The sequence below is a fragment of the Babylonia areolata genome, chromosome 9 (assembly GCF_041734735.1).
Source record: "Babylonia areolata isolate BAREFJ2019XMU chromosome 9, ASM4173473v1, whole genome shotgun sequence".
Classification (NCBI taxonomy): domain Eukaryota; kingdom Metazoa; phylum Mollusca; class Gastropoda; order Neogastropoda; family Buccinidae; genus Babylonia; species Babylonia areolata.
The window spans coordinates 29,084,249-29,106,748 of record NC_134884.1 but is presented as its reverse complement, the minus strand read 5'-3'; the positions used below and the strand labels follow the sequence as shown (position 1 = coordinate 29,106,748).

The 22,500-nt window shown below is 43.7% G+C and overlaps 1 protein-coding gene across 1 annotated transcript in view; it reads left to right on the top strand.

The window, feature by feature from the left end:
* The window catches only part of LOC143286195 (uncharacterized), a 331,775-nt gene that overhangs the window by 50,583 nt on the left and 258,692 nt on the right, over window positions 1-22,500 (top strand). The window contains exon 2 of the mRNA XM_076593832.1: window positions 20,867-21,117. Within this exon, the coding sequence (XP_076449947.1) occupies window positions 20,867-21,117 (251 nt within the window). The remainder of the gene's footprint in view (window positions 1-20,866; window positions 21,118-22,500) is intronic.

The following is a 22,500-nucleotide window of genomic DNA, read 5'->3' as shown; positions in this document are numbered from 1 at the left end:
TGCTATGACATGTCAAATTCCTTGAGGATGAAGATTTGTCTCACTCGGAACTAAAAAAAAAAAAAAAAAAAAAGCTTTTATGTCAGATGTTCTGGACTAAAAGAATTGTTCGTCAACCTTTTTGTGCACAAGGTGATGACAAGCTTCACTTTTTTTCTTTTTCTGGAACAGTGCACTCTGTCACTGGGGACATTGTCCGAGTGGAAAGTGGCCGTATTTCCTTTCTCATGAGTAATGCTGCAGGCAAACATTTGCCTCCGTGACAGGCATGACAATAATGCCATCAGACTGTGGAGAGAGAGAGAGAGAGAGAGAGAGAGAGAGAGAGTTCAAAACGTTTTTTATTCAAGGATTAAGATTTTAGGCATGAGAGAGAGAGAGACAGAGAGACAGAGAGAGAGAGAGAGATCTCAAAACGTTTTTATTCAAGGATTAAGATTTTAGGCATGAGAGAGAGAGAGAGAGAGAGAGAGAGAGAGAGAGAGAGAGAGAGAGAGAGAGAGAGATCTCAAAACGGTTTTTATTCAAGGATTAAGATTTTAGGCATGAGAGAGAGAGAGAGAGAGAGAGAGAGAGAGAGAGAGAGAGAGAGAGCTCAAAACGTTTTTATTCAAGGATTAAGATTTTAGGCATGAGAGAGAGAGAGAGAGAGAGAGAGAGAGAGAGAGAGAGAGAGAGAGAGAGTTATAGATCTTAACACGTTTTTTTTATTCAAGGAATGAAATTTTAGGCATGAGAGAGAGAGAGAGAGAGAGAGAGTTATAGATCTCAAAACGTTTTTTATTCAAGGAATGAAATTTTAGGCATGAGAGAGAGAGAGAGAGAGAGGGCGCTGAATGAAGAAGAAGGATGCTGTCTTTTATTCAAGGAATGAAATTTTGGGCATGAGAGAGAGAGAGAGAGAGAGAGAGAGAGAGAGAGAGAGAGAGTTATAGATCTCAAAACGTTTTTTTATTCAAGGAATGAAATTTTAGGCATGAGAGAGAGAGAGAGAGAGAGAGAGAGAGAGAGAGAGAGAGAGAGAACTCAGAACTCAGAACTGTTTTATTGTAGAAGGCCTTCTGACCCATTACAATGTTGAGCACACACACACACCCCATCCCACACCTCCACACCCCTTCCCACATCTCCCCCCCCACACACACACACACACATGCGCGCGCGCAGAGAGAGAGAGAGAGAGAGAGAGAGAGAGAGCTGAATGAAGAAGAAGGATGCTGTCGAACGGCCACAGACGGAAAACGGAAGAAACGAAAAGCTAAATAAACTCACAAGTGCAGACACCACGGATCGGAACGACCATCCCTCAGTGCTGTGTTCCAGGAAGGAGAAAAGTGCCGTCCGTGGCCAGCGCCTGGCCATAATTCCTCATCACAACCCCATCCCTGCCTGGCCCCCTACCCTCACCCCCCCAACCCCCAGGCCTATCCTCGGCCTGTTTCCCGGCCCGCTACACTGCCGGGGCCATCATTTTGTCAGCCAGCTTTCCTGAACAACATCGCCACTGACTGGAAGCTGATGGTATTGGGGGTTATAGTTGGGAAACGCTGGCTTTGTGGCGGAGTAGAGTGGACCCTGTGTAAACGAAGTCAACTGTTTGTAGGAAACGGAACAAAAAACAAAGAAAGATCGAAAGAAGAAAAGGAGAAATCGATAATGTTGATCATTGACGAGTTGCTGTGGCTGTATATTTCCATTTCCCCTTCATTCCTTTTTGCTTTTTTAAAATTTTCTAGCGATCATGGAACATAATTTTTTGAAACGCCATAATATCTAATCAGAACCAGATGGCCAGTTCATGGCATTTCCCACATATTTACACTTTTTTTCTCTTCTTTCTTTTTTCTTTTGTGTGTTTTTTTTGTGTGTGTTTTTTGTTTTGTTTTGTTTTTCCCCCCAATTTTTGTTTGTTGGCCACACAGCCAATGTCCATCATTTCCCCCCCGTTCTGCTGCACAGTCTGAAAGAATGGGGGGAAAGGGAAGGAACATATCGCGAATAAGACAGATGTAACGTTTAGCACTGGTAGGGGGAAAACCCTTGGCTGAATGTGACGAATGCATCGATATTACTCTGACAGAAAATTGTGCGTGGTGGCATAGCGGGCTGAAAAACAGAAACTGGAGTGAACGTGAACGTGGAAATGGAGAATCTGTGATGCATAAGTAGCGGCAGAAAATAATTTACTTTTCCTTGTGAACATTTGAATACTGATGTAGAAGAATCAACATTGGAGGGCTTTGAATTTGTGATTTTCATGCTTTTAATTTTCGCTGTCAATCTGGTGGACAGTGCATCAAAAACAGGCTATCATCAAATTGTCTGCTCCTTTCTGTTCAGTAATGATCGAATTGCCGGTTCCAAAATGCTGTGTTTCCCTTGTAGCAGCCAGCGTCTTGTTTTCAGCGCTCCGCGGTGTATCACGTGACAGCGAAATGCCTCGGGCAAAGTCATAGCTTGCTCATTATAGCTTTTTTTTTATTTCGATTTTTTTCCGAACTTACTTTTTTGGCGGAAGATCAGCATCACCAGCATATCGTATCGTATTAAATTATAGCTCATTAGCTTAAAGCTTTTTACCTTCTTGTCAGATCTCGTATTGAAAATACTCCACCATCAAACACAGCGTTATAAAAATCATCCCAACTCCAAAAAATGTTCTAAATTTTGCTTGAAGCATTATTCTTCCTCATGTTTCTCCAGCCTTTTTTTTTTTTTTTTTTTTTTTAATTGTTAAATCCTCCTGTGGTTTCCATATTTGATGGGAAGCGGGGTGGGGGTGGGGAGTGGTAAGGTTTCCTGTTATTGATTATTGCTGAAATTGCTTCCAGTAAAAGGTTTTATCAATTTAAAATGGTGTCCTTTGTGTTCGAGCTGTTTCGTTTTATGGGGCTACTTGTGATTCTGTCGTAACATAATCCTTGGAGAATTTTGAATGCTTCAGTCGTTCTTCCTCTTAATCTATTACGAAGATTTTGGTTTGGTATTTTGACGAATTTTGACATCTTCTCATAGCCAAAGTGAGAACACTTTGTTGAGTACATACAAATCAACTTGTTAATTCATAACTATTCAAATTGAAAACTCAAGTGTGCGCTAAGTGCTGCCAGTGATATAGTAGGTAGCAAACGAACAATGGCGTTGACGTCTTTCAATCAATCTGCGGTTGTACTACCCAGTCCTTTTTCCCAGTCATACGAACTGTTTGGTTGTGTTATCAGTAGTTTTGCTTGTTTGGTAGCAATGGCAATAGTTTTGCTTGTTTGGTAGTGTTATCAATAGTTTTGCTTGCTTGGTAGTGTTATCAATAGTTATGCTTGTTTGGTGGTGTTCTCAGTAGTTTTGCTTGTTTGGTAGCAATGGAAATAGTTTTGCTTGTTTGGTAGTGTTATCAATAGTTTTGCTTGTTTGGTAGTGTTATCAATAGTTTTGCTTGTTTGGTAGTGTTATCAGTAGTTTTGCTTGTTTGGTAGTGTTATCAATAGTTTTGCTTGTTTGGTAGTGTTATCAGTAGTTTTGCTTGTTTGGTAGTGTTCTCAGTAGTTTTGCTTGTTTGGTAGCAATGGCAATAGTTTTGCTTGTTTGGTAGTGTTATCAATAGTTTTGCTTGCTTGGTAGTGTTATCAATAGTTATGCTTGTTTGGTAGTGTTATCAGTAGTTTTGCTTGTTTGGTGGTGTTATCAGTAGTTTTGCTTGTTTGGTGGTGTTATCAATAGTTTTGATAGTGTTCTCAGTAGTTTTGCTTGTTTGGTAGCAATGGCAATAGTTTTGCTTGTTTGGTAGTGTTATCAGTAGTTTTGCTTACTTGGTAGTGTTATCAATAGTTATGCTTGTTTGGTAGTGTTATCAGTAGTTTTGCTTGTTTGGTAGTCTTATCAATAGTTTTGCTTGCTTGGTAGTGTTATCAATAGTTTTGCTTGTTTGGTAGTGTTCTCAGTAGTTTTGCTTGTTTGGTAGTGTTATCAATAGTTTTGCTTGTTTGGTAGTGTTATCAATAGTTTTGCTTATTGGGTAGTGTTATCAATAGTTTTGCTTGTTTGGTAGTGTTATCAATAGTTTTGCTTGTTTGGTAGTGTTATCAGTAGTTTTGCTTGTTTGGTAGTGTTATCAGCAGTTTTGCTTGTTTGGTAATGTTATCAGTAGTTTTGCTTGTTTGGTAGTGTTATCAATAGTTTTGCTTGTTTGGTAGTGTTCTCAGTAGTTTTGCTTGTTTGGTGGTGTTATCAGTAGTTTTGCTTGTTTGGTAGTGTTATCAGTAGTTTTGCTTGTTTGGTAGCAATGGCAATAGTTTTGCTTGTTTGGTGGTGTTATCAGTAGTTTTGCTTGTTTGGTAGTGTTCTCAGTAGTTTTGCTTGTTTGGTAGTGTTATCAATAGTTTTGCTTGTTTGGTAGTGTTATCAATAGTTTTGCTTGTTTGGTAGTGTTCTCAGTAGTTTTGCTTGTTTGGTGGTGTTATCAGTAGTTTTGCTTGCTTGGTAGTGTTATCAATAGTTTTGCTTGTTTGGTAGTGTTATCAGTAGTTTTGCTTGTTTGGTAGTGTTCTCAGTAGTTTTGCTTGTTTGGTGGTGTTATCAGTAGTTTTGCTTGTTTGGTAGTGTTATCAGTAGTTTTGCTTGTTTGGTGGTGTTATCAATAGTTTTGCTTGTTTGGTAGAGTTTTCAGTAGTTTTGCTTGTTTGGTAGTGTTATCAGTAGTTTTGCTTGTTTGATAGTGTTATCAGTAGTTTTGCTTGTTTGGTAGTGTTATCAGTAGTTTTGCTTGTTTGGTGGTGTTATCAATAGTTTTGCTTGTTTGGTAGTGTTTTCAGTAGTTTTGCTTGTTTGGTGGTGTTATCAGTAGTTTTGCTTGTTTGGTAGTGTTCTCAGTAGTTTTGCTTGTTGGGTAGTGTTCTCAGTAGTTTTGCTTGTTGGGTAGTGTTATCAGTAGTTTTGCTTGTTTGGTAGTGTTATCAGTAGTTTTGCTTGTTTGGTAGTGTTATCAGTAGTTTTGCTTGTTTGGTAGTGTTATCAATAGTTTTGCTTGTTTGGTAGTGTTATCAGTAGTTTTGCTTGTTTGGTAGTGTTCTCAGTAGTTTTGCTTGTTTGGTAGCAATGGCAATAGTTTTGCTTGTTTGGTAGTGTTATCAGTAGTTTTGCTTGTTTGGTAGTGTTATCAATAGTTTTGCTTATTGGGTAGTGTTATCAATAGTTTTGCTTGCTTGGTAGTGTTTTCAATAGTTATGCTTGTTTGGTAGTGTTATCAATAGTTTTGCTTGTTTGGTTGTGTCATCAATAGTTTTGCTTGTTTGGTACTGTTAGCAATAGTTCAGTTGCTTGGTTGTGTTTGCAAGTTTTGCTTGTTTGGTTGTGTTTTAACAATGGTTTTGCTTTTTTGATAGTTTTAGCAAGTTCAGCTTATTTGGTTGTGTTAGCAATAGTTTTGCTTGTTTGTAGTATTATCGGTAGTTTTGCTTGTTTGGCAATGTTTGCAATACTTTTCCCTGTTTAGTATTGATATGAATAATTTTACTTGTTTGGTAGTGATAGCAATAATTTTGCTTGTTTGGTAGTGATAGCAATAGTTTAATTGCTTGGTAGGTTTATTGTTTGGCAGTGTCATCAAAGTTTGCTTGTTTGGTCGTGTTGACAATAGTTTTGCCTGTTTGGCAGTGACAGCAGTAGTTTTGCTAGTTTGGTAGTGTTATCAATAGTTCTCCTTGTGTGATAGTGTAAGCAACAGTTTTGACAGTGTTATTGCTTGGTAGTGTTAGGAATGGTTTTCCTTGTTTTGGTAGTGTTAGCAGTAACCGTCTCTGTTTGGTAGTGTTAGCAACAACTAGTTTTCATTGCACATAATATGACGACCTTGTATGACTTGACTCCACCTTCAAGCCCTGTTTTTGTCAGCAGTTCAGATTCTTTCGTCACGGTGTCATTGACTCACTTGTTTTATTTTATTTCTTTGTTGTAAAAGGAAGGATGGTAGGGAGAGCAACAGATGTGAAAGATGTATCCTGATTTTATTATTATTATTTTTTTTTTTTTTTTTTTTTTTTATTAGGGTGGGGATGGTCAGGTGCCAATGGATGGGAACAAAACGAGAGAGAGGGAGAGAGAGAGAAGGGGGAGAGAGAGAGGGGGGAAAGAGAGAGGGGGAGAGAGAGAGGGAGAGAGAGAGGGGGGGAGAGAGAGCGAGAGAGAGAGCGAGAGGGTGAGAGAGAGGGAGAGAGAGAGGGAGAGAGGTGGAGAGAGAGATTGGGAGAGGGAGAGCGAGAGGGGGAGAGAGTGGGGAGAGAGAGAGAGAGAGCGAGAGAGAGAGGAGAGAGAGAGGGGGAGAGATAGAACAAGAGAGAGAGAGAGCGAGAGAGAGAGAGAGAGCGAGAGAGGGAGAGAGAAAGCGAGAGGGAGAGAGAGAGAGAGAGCGAGAGAGAGGGAGAGAGAGAGGGGGAGAGACCGAGCGAGAGAGAGATAGAGAGCGAGAGAGAGGGAGAGAGAGAGGAGGAGGAGAGGAGGAGAGAGAGAGATAGAGGAAGAGAGAGAGAAAGAGGGAGAAAGATATATATATATATATATATATATATATATATAGAGAGAGAGAGAGAGAGAGAGAGAGAGAGAGAGAGAGAGAGAGATTCAAATTCGGTAAAAGAAAGAAAGAAGTACAGAGCAAACAAACAAACAAACAGCTACACTAAATGAATAACACGATTCACAGGGCTCCCAATGGACACACAAACGCCCATCTTCGCTGCACAACAACCCCCCAAATCACCCCGTCCGTCTTCATCTGCTGTGTGAAATTCACTTTGTGAAATTCATTGTGCGTGTTTGGGGCTTTCTTCTTTCTTCTCTCTTTTCTTTTCTTTCTGTGTGTGTGTGTGTGTGTGTGTGTGTGTGTGTGTGTGTGTGTGTGTGTGTGTGTCCGTGTGAGTGAGAGAGAAAGAAAGGGAGAGGGAGATCGAGACTGTACATGTATAAGTCTCTCTCTCCCTCTCTCTGTTTTGTGTGTGTGTGTGTGTGTGTGCGCGCACGCGCGCGCGCACGTGTGTGTGTGTGCGTGCGTGTGCATACATGTGTGCGTGCGCTCGTGCTTACAAAAAAGAATCGCTCGGTGATATTTCCTCATTAGAACAACATTCCCATTGTTTTATTTCAAAGCCATCCTATACCTGCTTTCTCTGTGTAATCGCCCATCCAATGCACAATTGTTTTTTGACTGCTTCGCCTAAAATTAAAAGATGAAAATGAAATAAAAAAGGAAAAAGAGACTGCAGCACAGAGTAAATGATTCGGAATGAATTAGGGAGATCTTGGTCTCAGAGGAAGCCGTGCTTTAGCCAATAAGGTGCTGACAGCAAAATTGATTACTGAAAATCTTGCTTTCTTTAGAAAAATAAAGTGAGGATCTGTTGATGACCTGTTCTTTTATTTGTTGCAGTGGCGTCATCTCCACGCCCCGACCTTTAAAAAAACACACCCTTTTTTCGTAAAAAATAAATGAATAAATAAATAAATAAAATAAAAATAAAAAATCCTGTTCAAATTGATCTTTCACATTACACCTGAAAGGTCTTTTTTCTGTCTAATTTATCTGCTTTTTAAACTGCAATGCAATGTTGAGATTGGGTTGAAGAAAGTGATTGCAGTGTTGCAGTGGAAGGGTATAAGTGAATTGTAGCTGAGAAGTATGAACGGAAGAGAGTAAAAGAAAGGAAGATGTTGCTGTAGTTTTCCAGCTTTCATCAAGTTATGCACTTTGACTTTTTAATGCTGTGAAGGGACTTTGCTTAGCCACATTTTCAGAGATCCACGCTGGTTTTTTGTTTGTTTTGTTTTGTTTTTGATGGGATTTTTTTTCTAAACGTCACACAATCTGACTGCGTATGCCGGCTGCTCAGTGATGGTCTCCATTCAGCTATTCAATTATCTCTTTCAATGGAACAGAATAGCAAGGAAGAAATTGCTATGAATGATTCAGACACATCACTGAACTGTGTGATAAAGCTGCCTTCTATGCTGTAGTGAACGGTGACGGAGGCAGAAAAGATGGAAAATCCTTGCTGAGAGAGCTATTGTGTACAGGACAAAAGAAGATCAGCGCCAATTTGGGGCTTTCTGTACACACAGGACGACGGCGCTTTGGCAACATTCACTGAGCTCTTCTTGTTGCTGTTCCTCTGTTTTGTTCCCCATGCCGTGGTTTGCCGGTGAACTGCTGTGCCAGGCTGTAATTCCTCATCAGAACCCCTTACTGACTAGTTCCTGTGGGGAAGGACATGGCCACGCCCGCCACACAGTGAGGTCCATTATTTTGTCATGCCGCTTCCCCGCACAAAGGTGACGGGAGAGAGGGATGTGTGGTGTTGGGGAACAGACACATGGCGCTGAACTGGGCAAAAGCTGTGCTGTGGCACAGTGGAAAGGGGAGTGACAAAACATTGAAGAAAAACACCTTTAAAAAAAAAAAAAGACTCGAAGGGAGGATACTTGAAAAGGCTGCAGGAGGTGTGTGGTGGCTCGCGTTCTCATACTCTGTGTTTCTTTCTCTCTCTTTCGATTTCAAATTCTCGGTCTCAAAATCTTTGGCTGCTTATCAAAGCATACTCGTTTATTGTTTACCTTTCGCTTCCAGAAGCATTTAAAAAGAAGTTAATGGATTAACAATGCAAACAGTTGAACTCTATTTATTTGTTGTTGATCTTTTGCTTTCAAAAAGATTTCGTGGTTAAAAAATGTTATTGAATGTTTAAGGGGTACGGCTGAACTCTGAAAAAAGCCACTTGTTGCATGTAAATCCAGGAACGGACTGCCGCAATGAAAAGACAACCATGGACAGACAAATTGTACAAGCCAAAAGAAAGTCAACAAATTGAGCTTTGGCTTGTTGCTGTCGTTTTCCCTTTTTCTGTCCCATGCATCTTGTTGTGGAAACAATGAACTTCAATTTGTTGCTGTCGATGCCCGTTTGTTCCGAGTGCAGTGATTTGCCGTCAGTGCCTGTGAACTGCTGTGTCAGGCTGTAATTCCTCATCAGAACCCCGTACTGACGAGTTCCTGTGGGGAAGGACATGGCCACGCCCGCCACACAGTGAGGTCCATTATTTTGTCATGCCGCTTCCCCCGAACAAAGGTGACGGGAGAGAGGGATGTGTGGTGTTGGGGAACAGACACATGGCGCTGAACTGGGCAAAGGCTGTGCTGTGGCACAGTGGAGAGGGGAGTGACAAAACATTAGAGAAAAACATCTTAGAAAAAAAAAAAAAGACTCGAAGGGAGGATACTTGAAAAGGCTGCAGGAGGTGTGTGGTGGCTCGCGTTCTCACACTCTGTGTTTCTTTCTCTCTCTTTCGATATCAAATTCTCGGTCTCAAAATCTTTGACTGCTTATCAAAGCATACTCGTTTATTGTTTACCTTTCGCTTCCGGAAGCATTTAAAAAGAAGTTAATGGATTAACAATGCAAACAGTTGAACTCTATTTATTTGTTGTTGATCTTTCGCTTTCAAAAAGATTTCGTGTTTAAAAAATGTTATTGAATGTTTAAGGGGTACGGCTGAACTCTGAAAAAAGCCACTTGTTGCATGTAACTCCAGGAGAGGACTGCCGCAATGAAAAGACAACCATGGACAGACAACTTGTACAAGCCAAAAGAAAGTCAACAAATTGAGCTTTGGCTTGTTGCTGTTGTTTTCCCTTTTTCTGTCCCATGCATCTTGTGGAAACAATGAACTTCAATTTGTTGCTGTTGCTGCCCGTTTGTTCCGAGTGCAGTGATTTGCCGTCAGTGCATGTGAACTGCTGTGCCAGGCTGTAATTCCTCATCAGAACCCCGTACTGACGAGTTCCTGTGGGGAAGCACATGGCCACGCCCGCCACACAGTGAGGTCCATTATTTTGTCATGCCGCTTCCCCGCACAGAGGTGACGGGAGAGAGGGATGTGTGGTGTTGGGGAACAGACACATGGCGCTGAACTGGGCAAAGGCTGTGCTGTGGCACAGTGGAGAGGGGAGTGACAAAACATTGAAGAAAAACATATTTAAAAAAAAAAAGACTAGAAGGGAGGATACTTGAAAAGGCTGCAGGAGGTGTGTGGTGGCTCGCGTTCTCACACTCTGTGTTTCTTTCTCTCTCTTTCGATTTCAAATTCTCGGTCTCAAAATCTTTGGCTGCATATCAAAGCATACTCGTTTATTGTTTACCTTTCGCTTCCGGAAGCATTTAAAAAGAAGTTAATGGATTAACAATGCAAACAGTTGAACTCTATTTATTTGTTGTTGATCTTTTGCTTTCAAAAAGATTTCGTGTTTAAAAAAATGTTATTGAATGTTTAAGGGGTACGGCTGAACTCTGAAAAAAGCCACTTGTTGCATTTAAATCCTTGAACGGACTGCCGCAATGAAAAGACAACCATGGACAGACAAATTGTACAAGCCAAAAGAAAGTCAACAAATTGAGCTTTGGCTTGTTGCTGTCGTTTTCCCTTTTTCTGTCCCATGCATCTTGTTGTGGAAACAATGAACTTCAATTTGTTGCTGTCGATGCCCGTTTGTTCCGAGTGCAGTGATTTGCCGTCAGTGCCTGTGAACTGCTGTGTCAGGCTGTAATTCCTCATCAGAACCCCGTACTGACGAGTTCCTGTGGGGAAGGACATGGCCACGCCCGCCACACAGTGAGGTCCATTATTTTGTCATGCCGCTTCCCCGCACAAAGGTGACGGGAGAGAGGGATGTGTGGTGTTGGGGAACAGACACATGGCGCTGGACTGGGCAAAGGCTGTGCTGTGGCACAGTGGAAAGGGGGGTGACAAAACATTGAAGAAAAACATATTTTTTAAAAAAAAAGGCTCGAAGAGAGGATACTTGAAAAGGCTGCAGGAGGTGTGTGGTGGCTCGCATTCTCACACTCTGTGTTTCTTTCTCTCTTTCAATTTCAAATTCTCTTGTCTCAAAATCTTTGAACTCTGAAAAAAGCCACTTGTTGCATGTAAATCCAGGAACGGACTGCCGCAATGAAAAGACAACCATGGACAGACAACTTGTACAGGCCAAAAGAAAGTCAACAAATTGCTGCCGTTTTCCCTTTTTCTGGGGAACAGACACATGGCGCTGAACTGGGCAAAGGCTGTGCTGTCGCACAGTGGAAAGGGGAGTGACAAAACAGAAAAGAAAAAAATATCCAAAAAAAAAAAAAAAAAAAAGGCTCGAAGGAAGGATACTTGAAAAGGCTGGAAGAGGTGTGTGGTGGCTCGCGTTCTCACACTCTGTGTTTCTTTCTCTGTTTCGATATCAAATTCTCTGTCTCAAAATCTGTCTTAAATTTACTTGTTGCCCATCTTTCGCTATCATAAGGACATCGGGAAATCTGTTTGTTTGTTATCCATCTTTCGCTACCAAAAGGACATGAGGAAGTCTATTCATTTGTTTTCCATCTTTCACTAGCAAAGGAAGTCTATTTGTTGTCCATCTTTCACTGCAAAAATGGCATCAGGAAGTCTGTTTATTTCTTGTCTATCTTTCTATACCAAAATGACACAGGAAGTCTATTTGTTGTCCATCTTTCACGCGCTACAAAAAGGACATCAAGAAGTCTATTTATTTGCCATCCATCTTTCGCTACAAAAAGGACACCAGGAAGTCTATTGTTGTCCATCTTTCGCAAGAAAAAAGACATCAGTAAGTCTACTTGTTGTCCATCTTTCGCTACCAAAAGGACATTAGGAAGTTTATTTTTTGTCCATCTTTCGCTACAAAAAGGACACCAAGAAGTCTGTTTTCTATCTTCGGTACAAAAAGGACGTAAAGAAGTCTACTTGTTGTCCATCTTTCGCAACAAAAAGGACATCAGGAAGTCTATTTATTGTTGTCCATCTTTCGCACGAAAAGGACATCAGGAAGTCTATTTATTGTTGTCCATCTTTCGCAAGAAAAGGACATTTGGAAGTCTATTTGTTGTCCATCTTTCGCTACAAAGAGGACATCGGGAATTCTGTTTGTTGTCCATCTTTCGCTACCAAAAGGATATCGGAAAGTCTATTTGTTGCAAATCTTTCGCTACAAAAAGGACATCAGGAATTCTCTTTGTTGATGTCCATCTTGCGCTACCAAAAGACATCAGGAAGTCTTTATGTTGTCCATCTTTCGCTACCAAAAGATATCAGGAAGTCTTTATGTTGTCCATCTTTCGCTACCAAAAGACATCAGGAAGTCTTTATGTTGTCCATCTTTCGCTACCAAAAGACATCAGGAAGTCTTTACGTTGTCCATCTTTCGCTACCAAAAGACATCAGGAAGTATTTATGTTGTCCATCTTTCGCTACCAAAAGACATCAGGAAGTCTTTACGTTGTCCATCTTTCGCTACCAAAAGACATCAGAAAGTCTTTACGTTGTCCATCTTTCGCTACCAAAAGACATCAGGAAGTCTAAATATATAATTGTTGTCCCTCTTTCGCTAACAAAACGACACCAGGAAATTTATTTATTTGTTGTCCATCTTTTGCTACAAAATTGCATGAGAGAGAGAGAGAGAGAGAGAGAGAGAGAGAGAGAGAGATCTGGTTTTGTGATTCACGAAAAGATTATACAGGGCGAAAATTCATCATCAGATCATCGCTGCCATGCCAGCTCCACACGCCCATTTCAGAGCCAACCCCATCATTTATCATGCTGTCTATCCATACAGAGGCAAGACAAGGCAAGGCAAGGCAAGGCAAGGCAAATAAGTTTAGTTCTTGTGCCCCATGGGGAGGTATCTTAGATATATGCTCGAAACAAATAAACAAAATAACAAACACCAAAAACAAAAAAACAAAAAGCAAACAAAACAACAACAAAAACAAACAAACAAACAAAAAAGAAAAAGAAAAAAAAGCGGTCAATGAATGATACAGGTACACGTCTGTCTGGCGAATGGATCTTGCAGTGGTGCAAGCGGCTCGTTTGTGTGGTGGTGCTGGGGATCAGATACGTACCTGGTGCTGCACTGGGGAAAGGCTGTGATGTAGCGGTGTAGAGAGGGTAGCGACAAAGGACAAAAAAAAGAGGCTGAAGGAAAACTCTCTCTCTCTCTCTCTCTCTCTCTCTCTCTGTCTCTCTCTCTGTCTCTGTCTCTCTGTATCTGCATCTGCATCTGCCTGCCTGCATGTTCGTCTATATCTCTCCCACTCTCTCTCTTCCCTCCTTCCCCCAACCCGCTTTCTTGCTCCCGATGTGTGTGTGTGTGTGTGTGTGTGTGTGTGTGTGTGTGTGTGTGTGTGTGTGTGTGTGTGTGTGTGTGTGTGAGAGAGAGAGAGAGAGAGTGTGTGTGTATGTGTGTGTGTTTGTGTGTGCGTGCGCGCGCTTGCGTGTTAACTCTTTTCTTCAATATGTCACGTATTCATCATCCACTTTGCCATTAAATTTTGTCTTTGTCCATGTATCTGTGTGTGTGTGTGTGTGTGTGTGTGTGTGTGTGTGTGTGTGTGTGTGTTTCTCTGTCTCTGATGTCTCTCTGTTCCCCCCCCGCCCCCTTCCGCACCCCCTCCCACACCCCCGCACCCCACCTCCCACCCCCCCAAACCGCAGCCCCTCCCACCCTTCCTCTCCCCCTGTCTGTATGTGCCACGTCTTCCCTGCTTCCTGTTCCCCCTCCGCTGGGCATGTCAGTGTGAGATGCTGAGTTGATTGCCGATCAAGGGAGATCAGCGCTGTGCATCGTGACAGATTGCGTGTTGCAACCCTCCCTGGGTCTTTTGCCCTTTGGAAACCCATCCATTTCACACAATTGTTTTTCAGCAGCCGAGTAGAAGAAACGTTTTTGTTTTTTTCTCTCACTCCATCTCTCGTTCTCACATACTCTCTGTGGACACGCGCGAGAGCATACACCTGTGTGTTCGTCTGTTCGAGGAGGAAGGTGGCAGAATGGTTAAGTCGCTCATCTGCCAACACAGAGTCCGTGAGGGTCTGGGTTCGAATCCCGCTCTCACCCTTTCTCTCAAGTTTGAGTGGAGAATAAAACTGGGCGTCTGGTCATTCGGATGAGACGATAAACCGAAGTCCCGTGTGCGGCACGCACTTGACGTACTGAAACAGAACCCCTGGCAAGGAGAGTGTTGCCCTCTTGCAAAATTAAATAGAATAAGTTCACTGTGGTTGGTACACAAATTATATGATATATATAAGGCATGCACTCAAGGCCTGACTAAGCGCAGTGGGTTACGTTGCTGGTCAGGCATCTATCTGCCTCGCAGATGAAGTGTGGGGTGTATATATGGATTTGTCCGAACGCAGTGACGCATCCTTGAGAAACTGAAACTGTAATCGAGTGTGTGTGTGTGTGTGTGTGTTAAAGAATTAGGGAAAAAACCAACAACAAAATATGGAAAGACTGTAATTATTACTTACAGAGCCTACTTTGTTCCACCACAAAACAAGCGGGTGACATCGCGAAGGTTCGCAACTTGACAGCACCACCCCCCCCCCCCCCTACACCCACCCACCTACCCTCCTCCCTCACTAACTCTGTACACAGGAGGTACCCATTCTCTTTATACACCACGCACTACCATTACTTCCACCACCACCACGGCGAAATCACGACGTAAAAGAGGACACAGAGAGAGAGAGAGAGAGGTGCGGTGGGGAGGGAGAATATAGAGGTCTGAGTGGTAATTGTTCAGTCACAAAGTCCAGGTCGTGTCGTCGCGGACCGGAAAGGCCGCGATTAGTTAGTCCTCTTTTAAGAGACCCCCGCGTGTCCATGATGTTGGATGGAGTCTTGCGGGGTGGGGGGGCGCGGGGGGGTGGACTTGGGGGGGGGGATGTGGGGGGTGGGTGGGGGGAGCCGGGAAGGAGGAGGAGGTGGGGTGGTGGGTGGGTTAAGGGGGTGGGGAAGGCGGGTGGGAGGCAGCGGAGCACGAAATATCCCGTGAAAAGCCGTCAGGCGGCGTCCATTGTTGGCTGACAGGTCCTCCACTACCTGGCTGTCTCAATTATCCACCCAGTGGGCTTTCTGTGTGTGTGTGTGTGTGTGTGTGTGTGTGTTTGGGTGTGGTTGGATGGGTGGATGGAGAGGTCATTGGGAGTAGTAGCAGTAGTAGTATTAGAAGAAGAGAGAGAGAGAGAGAGAGAGAGAGAGAGAGAGAGAGAGTATGTGTGTATGGGTGTTCCTCTCTCCTCAATTAGCATTATATATATAAAAGGAAAAGAAAAAAGAAAAGGAAAATATCAAGTCCAATCGGAAGATGCAACTTTTTGAACTCGAGTCTGTTTTGAAGGGAACTTTTTTTTTACTCAGATAGATTGAATCACTTTTGACTTTGGGTGCAGAAATAATTATGAAGTCCTGCAGTCGATGATCAAATAGAAAAGGACGACCTAATTATTCACCATGAAGCCCTTCCCTGTGTTATACTGCCTTCGTGAAAATCAATTGATGCGAAATAAATGTGAGGTAAATCCGAGAATGTAACAGGTATCCATTCATAAACTGATAAAGTCAATCTATCAGAGCTTGACAATTATGCCCCATACACAAACAATATTCTAAAAAATATAAATTACTACCACTACTACTACTACTACTACTACTACTACTACGAAGAATCATGATCATAATGTATGTTTAATTATGTCGTCCTCTTCTATTACTTGATCATCGATTGCAGGGCTTCATAATTATTTCTGCACCCAAAGTCAAAAGTGATTCAATCTGTCTCAGTCAAAAAGTTCCCTTTAAAACATACTCGAGTTTAAAAAAAAAAAAGTTGCAGCTTCCGATTAGACTTGACATTTTCAATTCCTTTATTTTATTTTTTTCATGCTAGTGTCCTGATTTTAAATGAAGTCGTCACCATTACTTCCCTATTTCCATAAAACCATATTTTCTGGTGTAGGAGGACCGCAGTTGCGAAAAAAACAATCTGTCAACAATGAGGGATTTTCGTTTATGTTGCTGTGTTATGTATTCATCATATTACGTCATTAGTGTTACATAATTCCTGTTGCGACGTCATGTTATGACGACTAAGGTTGTTCACCAAATTTTGGTGGAGGCTACTCTTAGTATTATGCCCGTTTTGGAAAGTATGAGCTTTTATTCTGTTGTTTCCTTTCTCCAACTATTGATTGGACAATTTTATTTTTGACACAACAAAACACGCAATATAATTCCATGGATTATCCGGCTTTCGTGGACAGATGAACACTAGGATGGATTTTATGATTGCTCTTATTAATCAATTTCTCTTTTGGCCTGAAAATGTTTCTGGGAATGCACACAACACACTTACCTGCATGCGAAAATGGCGACAAAAAGTGAGTTTTAACCCAGTAAAAAACACACACCCAAACAAACAAAAAAAACCAAACAACACGAGACAGCAAAGTGTAAGGCTTTCTCTTGGTGCTTAATTGAGCATGAAATTAAAAGGAAATGAATGAAGCATAGAAATCGAGTGCATTTTTTCTCCCTGTGGCAGGCAACCTTTCGCGTAGATCCCTCTCAGTATATATTGACAGGAGCAACTTTGGCTGAATAGAGTCAGATGAAGAGTACGGCGCTTTTTTTTTTCTTTTCTTCTTCTTCTCGCAGTTTCAAGTTTACGCTCAAAGTGTCCGGGGCAAATCTTGGATGGGCATCACTGTTTCTTTGGGTAACAGTGATGGGGAATGATATTCGTCCGTTCTGTTGTTGTTTGTCCGGCTCGTTGCATTTTTTTGTTTTTTTTTGTTTTTTGTTTTTTGTTTGTGTGTGTGTGTGTGTGTGTGTGTGTGTGTGTGTGTGTGTGTGTGTGTGTGTGTGTGTGTGTGTGTGTGTGGTCATTCATCATTTGACCGTCTGTTCAACAAGTGATATGTGTGTGTGTGTGTGTGTGTGTGTGAAGGAGAGAAAGAGAGAGAGAGAGAGAGAGAGAGAGAGAGAGAGAGAGAGAGAGAGGCTCATCATTCGCATTTTGTTCTTTTCACGTTCTTCTCACACTGCACAGATCACACACACACACACACACACACACACACACACACACACACACACACACACTCACGGAAGTACGCACGCACACACACAATTGCACGTTTGAACACACACACACACACACACACACACACGCGCGCGCGCACACATACACTGTCTGTCTGTCTGTCCCTCTCTCTCTCTCCGCCCAAACCCCCAGTCTCTCTCTCTCTCCGCCCACACCTACACTCTCTCTCTCTCCGCCCACAACCCCACTCTCTCTCTCTCTCTCTACGCCCACACTCCCACTCTCTCTCTCTTTATCCGCCCACACCCCCACTCTCTCTCTCCGCCCAAACCCTCTCTCTCTCTCTCTCTACGCCCACACTCCCACTCTCTCTCCGCCCAAACCCCCATTCTCTCTCTCTCTCCACGTCCACACCCCCACTCTCTCTCTCCGCCCAAACCCCCATTCTCTCTCTCTCTCTCTCTCTCTCTCTCTCTCTCTCTACACCCACACCCCCACTCTCTCTCTACGCCCACATCCCCACTCTCTCTCTCTCTCTCTCTCTCCGCCCAAACCCCCATTCTCTCTCTCTCTCTCTACACCCACACCCCCACTCTCTCTCTACGCCCACATCCCCACTCTCTCTCTCTCTTTCTACGCCCACACCCCCACTCTCTCTCTCTCTACGCCCACACCCCCACTCTCTCTCTCTCTACGCCCACATCCCCACTCTCTCTCTCTCTACGCCCACACCCCCACTCTCTATCTCTCTCTCTACGCCCACATCCCCACTCTCTCTCTCTCTACGCCCACACCCCCACTCTCTATCTCTCTCTCTACGCCCACATCCCTACTCTCTCTCTCTCTACGCCCACACCCCCACTCTCTATCTCTCTCTCTCTCTACGCCCACATCCCCACTCTCTCTCTCTCTACGCCCACATCCCCACTCTCTATCTCTCTCTCTCTCTACGCCCACATCCCCACTCTCTCTCTCTCTCTACGCCCACATCCCCACTCTCTCTCTCTCTACCCCCACACCCCCACTCTCTATCTCTCTCTCTACGCCCACATCCCCACTCTCTCTCTCTCTACGCAGACATCCCCACTCTCTCTCTCTCTACGCCCACACCCCCACTCTCTATCTCTCTCTCTCTACGCCCACATCCCTACCCTCTCTCACTCTCTCTCTCTCTCTACGCCAACATCCCCACTCTCTCTATCTCTGTTTCTACGCCCACATCCCCACTCTCTCTCTCTCTACGCCCACACCCCCACTCTCTCTCTCTCCACATCCACACCCCCACTCTCTCTCTCTCTACGCCCACACCCCCACTCTCTCTATCTCTCTTTCTACGCCCACACCCCCACTCTCTCTCTCTCTCTCTACGCCCACACCCCCACTCTCTCTCTCTCTCTCTCTACGCCCACACCCCCACTCTCTCTCTCTCTCTCTGCGCCCACACCCCCACTCTCTCTATCTCTCTCTCTCTACGCCCACACTTCTACTCTCTCTATCTCTTTCTCTCTACGCCCATACCCCCCCCCCTCTCTCTCTCTCTCTCTCTCTCTCTCTTTCGCTCCTTCTTTGACTTCTTTAGCCGGGCCGTGTGGATGTTTATATTGGAAGCTAATGCGGTGTACGATAAACTCATTAACATTCTGTCCGTATCTCTCTGTTTCTGTGTCTGCACATCTGTTCTCACCCTGTGCGCATCTGCTGGTTCCTCCACTTCCTGGCCCATTTTTTTTTCTTCTTCTGCTGTTTGTTAGGTATATGTGTGTTACCGTCTGTTTGAATGTCAGTTTCTCTGTCTGTCTGTCTGTCTGTCTGTCTATGTATGTATGTATGTATGTATGTATGTATGTATGTATGTATGTATGCATGTATGTATGTATGCATGTCTGTGTGTATGTGTCTATCTATCTATCTACCTATATATGCGTGTGTTTGTATGTGTGTGTGTGTGTGTGTGTGTGTGTGTGTGTGTGTGTGCATGTGTGTGTGTGTGTGTGTGTGTGCGTGTGTGTGTGTGTGTGTGTGTGTGTGCGTGTGAGTGTGTGTGTGTGTGTGTGTGTGTGTGTGTGTGTGCGCGCGCGTGCGCACGTGCGCACGCGCGCGTCCCGCCCCCTTTTTAGCTGAAATGTTACCCATATCCTCTGGTTGTGTTTGTTTCGTTTTCCTACCGTTTATTAGAATGTCTGTATTTTCTGTCCGTCTGTCTGCCTCTTTCTTTCTTTTTTTTCTTTCTCTCCCTCCCTCCTCCTCTCTTTCTATCTGCCTTAGTCTCACCCTGTTCCCTGCCCCAGCAAACAGACATGACTGTGTCTCCTGTCTGTTTGGAATCTCTGTTTGTGTTTCTGTCTCTCTGTCTCTGTCTGTCTGTCTCTGTCTCCGTCTTTGGATGTGAAGAAAATCGTCTCCTCTGTCTGTCTGTCTGTCTGTCTTTCCCAGTCTCTCTGTATCTCTCTCTCTCCCAGTCTCTCTGTCTGTCTGTCTGTCTCCGGGCCGTCTCTCTGTTCGTCATAGATTTACACTCTTTCTTTACCTTTTCCAAGTCTGTCCGTCTGTCTCTCTGTCTGTCTCTCTCTCTCTCACTCTCTCTCTCTCTTCCCCACTCTTTCTTTACCTTTTCCGAGTCTTTCCGACCCCACCTCTCTCTCTCTCTCTCACACACTCTCTTTCTCTCTCGCTTTCAGTGTTCAGTGGTCTCTCTGTCTCTTACTCCCTCTCTGTCTCTTTTACTGGCTCGCTCTCTTCCTTTGGCACTCTCTACCTATGTGTCAGTCAGTATGTCTCCCACTTGCTCTCTCCGTTTGTTCAGCAATTCCTTTTCTCTTGTCTTTTTCTGTCTGTCTCTGTCTTTCCCGTTTTGTTGATCCACGCACTATACTGCGATATTTTGGTCGCATGCAGTGTCTCTGTGCCTGTGTGTCTGTCTGTCTGTCTTCTTTCTGTCCCTCTATCTCTGTCTCTTTTTCCTTTTGCCCGTTTCCTTCGCTTCTCTTACATTTTGATTCTTCCTCTGTCGGCCATCCCTCACTCAAGATTACACCGTGTGTTTAAACGTACTAATGAAACTCGTTGTGTGGGTGTCGTATATATTTTCTCACACCCCCCCCCCTCTCTCTCTCTCTCTATTTTGCAAGATGTCTTTGCTTATATTCTGTCTGTGTTTGCTTCTGTCCCTCCCTGTCTTTCTGTTTGACTCATGCACACACACACACGCACACACACACACACACGCACACACACATACTCACGTGCGCGCGCGCACGCACACATACACGTCCCCCCCACCTCCACCCCCGCCACACACACATTCATATGTACACGCGCGCGCGCGCTCACACACACACACACACACACACACACACACACACACACACACACACACGTTCACATAAACGCGTATACAAATGTGTACACACACACACACACACACACACACACACACACACACACACACACACACACACACACACACACATTGATACACCGAATCGGTGGTTTGGCGTTTTTGTTTCGTTGTGGCTTTCATGGTCCTTTTACAGCCCTTTTACAGCTTTTTCTTGTATTACTGTATATGCTAATATCTCCATTGTTGGAAAATAAACATACATACATACATTCATTCATGCATCTTTTCATTGAATGATTGGTTTGTCCATCCATCCATCCATCCATTCCTTCCTTCCTTCCTCCATCAATTCATTCATTCATGCATGCATCTTTTACATTGATTGACTGACTGACTGACTGATTGATTGATTGATTAATTCATCCATCTTCCTCCATCAGTTAATGCATTCATGCATGCATCTTTACATTGATTGACTGATTAATTGATTGATGGATTGGTTTATTCATTCATTAATTCATTCTCCTCCTCCTCCTCCCCCCCCCTGACCCCCCAACGCCTGCAACAACCCCCCCCCTACACCCACACAGACTACATGGAGGGCACGGACTGCGGCGACATCAAGCACCTGGGCTCAGCCATCGTGTACTCGCAGCTGGTGAGCACCGGGGAGTTCTATCCGCGAGACGTGGAGTGCAAGATCACCTTCAAGGCGGAGGACGACGGCTGGCGCCTCATGATGCGGGTACTGGACCTGGACATCCAGGACCGCACGGTGAACGGCTTCTGCAACGACGCCCTGTACGTGTACGATGACTCCACCATCCTGGCCAAGGCGCTGGTGAGTTGAGGGGATTCTCTTCTTTCTTCTTCTTCTTCTTCGTTCGTGGGCTGCAACTCCCACGTTCACTCGTATACATGTACACGAGTGGGCTTTTACATGTATGACCGTTTTTACCCCGCCATGGAGGCAGCCAGACTCCATTTTCGGGGGTGTTGAGGGGATAAAAGCGTGTTTTTTTTGTGTGTTGTTTTTTGCTGTTGTGTGGTTCTCTCTCTCTCTCTCTTTCTGTTTTTTTTTCTCTGGACATCACCTTGTTAGTTCAGGAAAGCCTGTTGTATTGTGTTTGTTGTGTGGTTCTGTCTCTGTTTTTCTGGGCACCATTCTCTGAGTCCAGGAAAGCGTGTTGTGTTGCGTTTGCTTTCTCTGTTTTCTGGGCACCATTCTGTGAGTCCAGGTCAGCCTGTGGTATTGTGTTTGCTCTCTCTCTCTCTCTCTCTCTCTCTCTCTCTCTCTCTCTCTCTCTCTCTGTCCCTCTCTCTCTCTTTCTCTCTCTCTCTTTCTTCGGGATTTCTGTCTGCTTGGCATTCTGTCTGTTTTGTCTGTCTTCACCAGTCTGTATGCCTGTCTATGTCATTGTCTCTGTCTGTGATGTGCGTGTCTATTTTTTCTTTCTTTCTTTTTTGTCTGGATTTCTGTATATATTTATGTTTAGTCTGTTTTGTCTGTCTCCGTCGTCTGTCTGCTTCCACGTTTGTCTCTGTCTGTCTGCTCCTACCTGTCTCAGTCCGCTTGTTTCTCAGTTTGCATGTGTGCGGCAGTCTGCCTCTCTGTCTGTCTCTCTGTCTGTATGGGCCCGTTTTTCAGTACAACAAAACCTGGGGCGAAGCTTATAGGGAGTCTCCACCGACATGGCCTCGTCTCCCGCAGAGGCTACATAGCCAACAGGACTACGAGTACAAAGGGGAAGGTGCGAGTGTTCGTAGTGAAGAACGGTCGGCTTGAATTATAGGATGGTTTCAAAGACCAAAGGGAAGGTCTATGATGTGGAACATAGGAACTGTCACTGAAAAATCCCAGACAGGGCACACTCCTAGAATGCGAGTCTTGCTAAATGTAAGAATTCGTGTTACATTTACGCTGGAAAAAGAAAAATCGTTCTTATATGGTTTATGAATATGTTTTATGCATGGTGATGTCCGCTTTATTTGTTTCTTTGTTTGTTTTTTTATTTGTTTTTCATCATTTTATTTCTATGTGGAGAGGTTTGGAAAATGACAAGTCAGGCATTTATCACGTGAAACTTTATCTTTTTTTGCCTCGAAAATAAACTTCAAACCAAGATTATGGAAGAGAGAGGTGGGAGATGGGTGGGATGAGGATCAGAATGATGAGAGCGCACACACACACACACACACACACACACACACACACACACACACA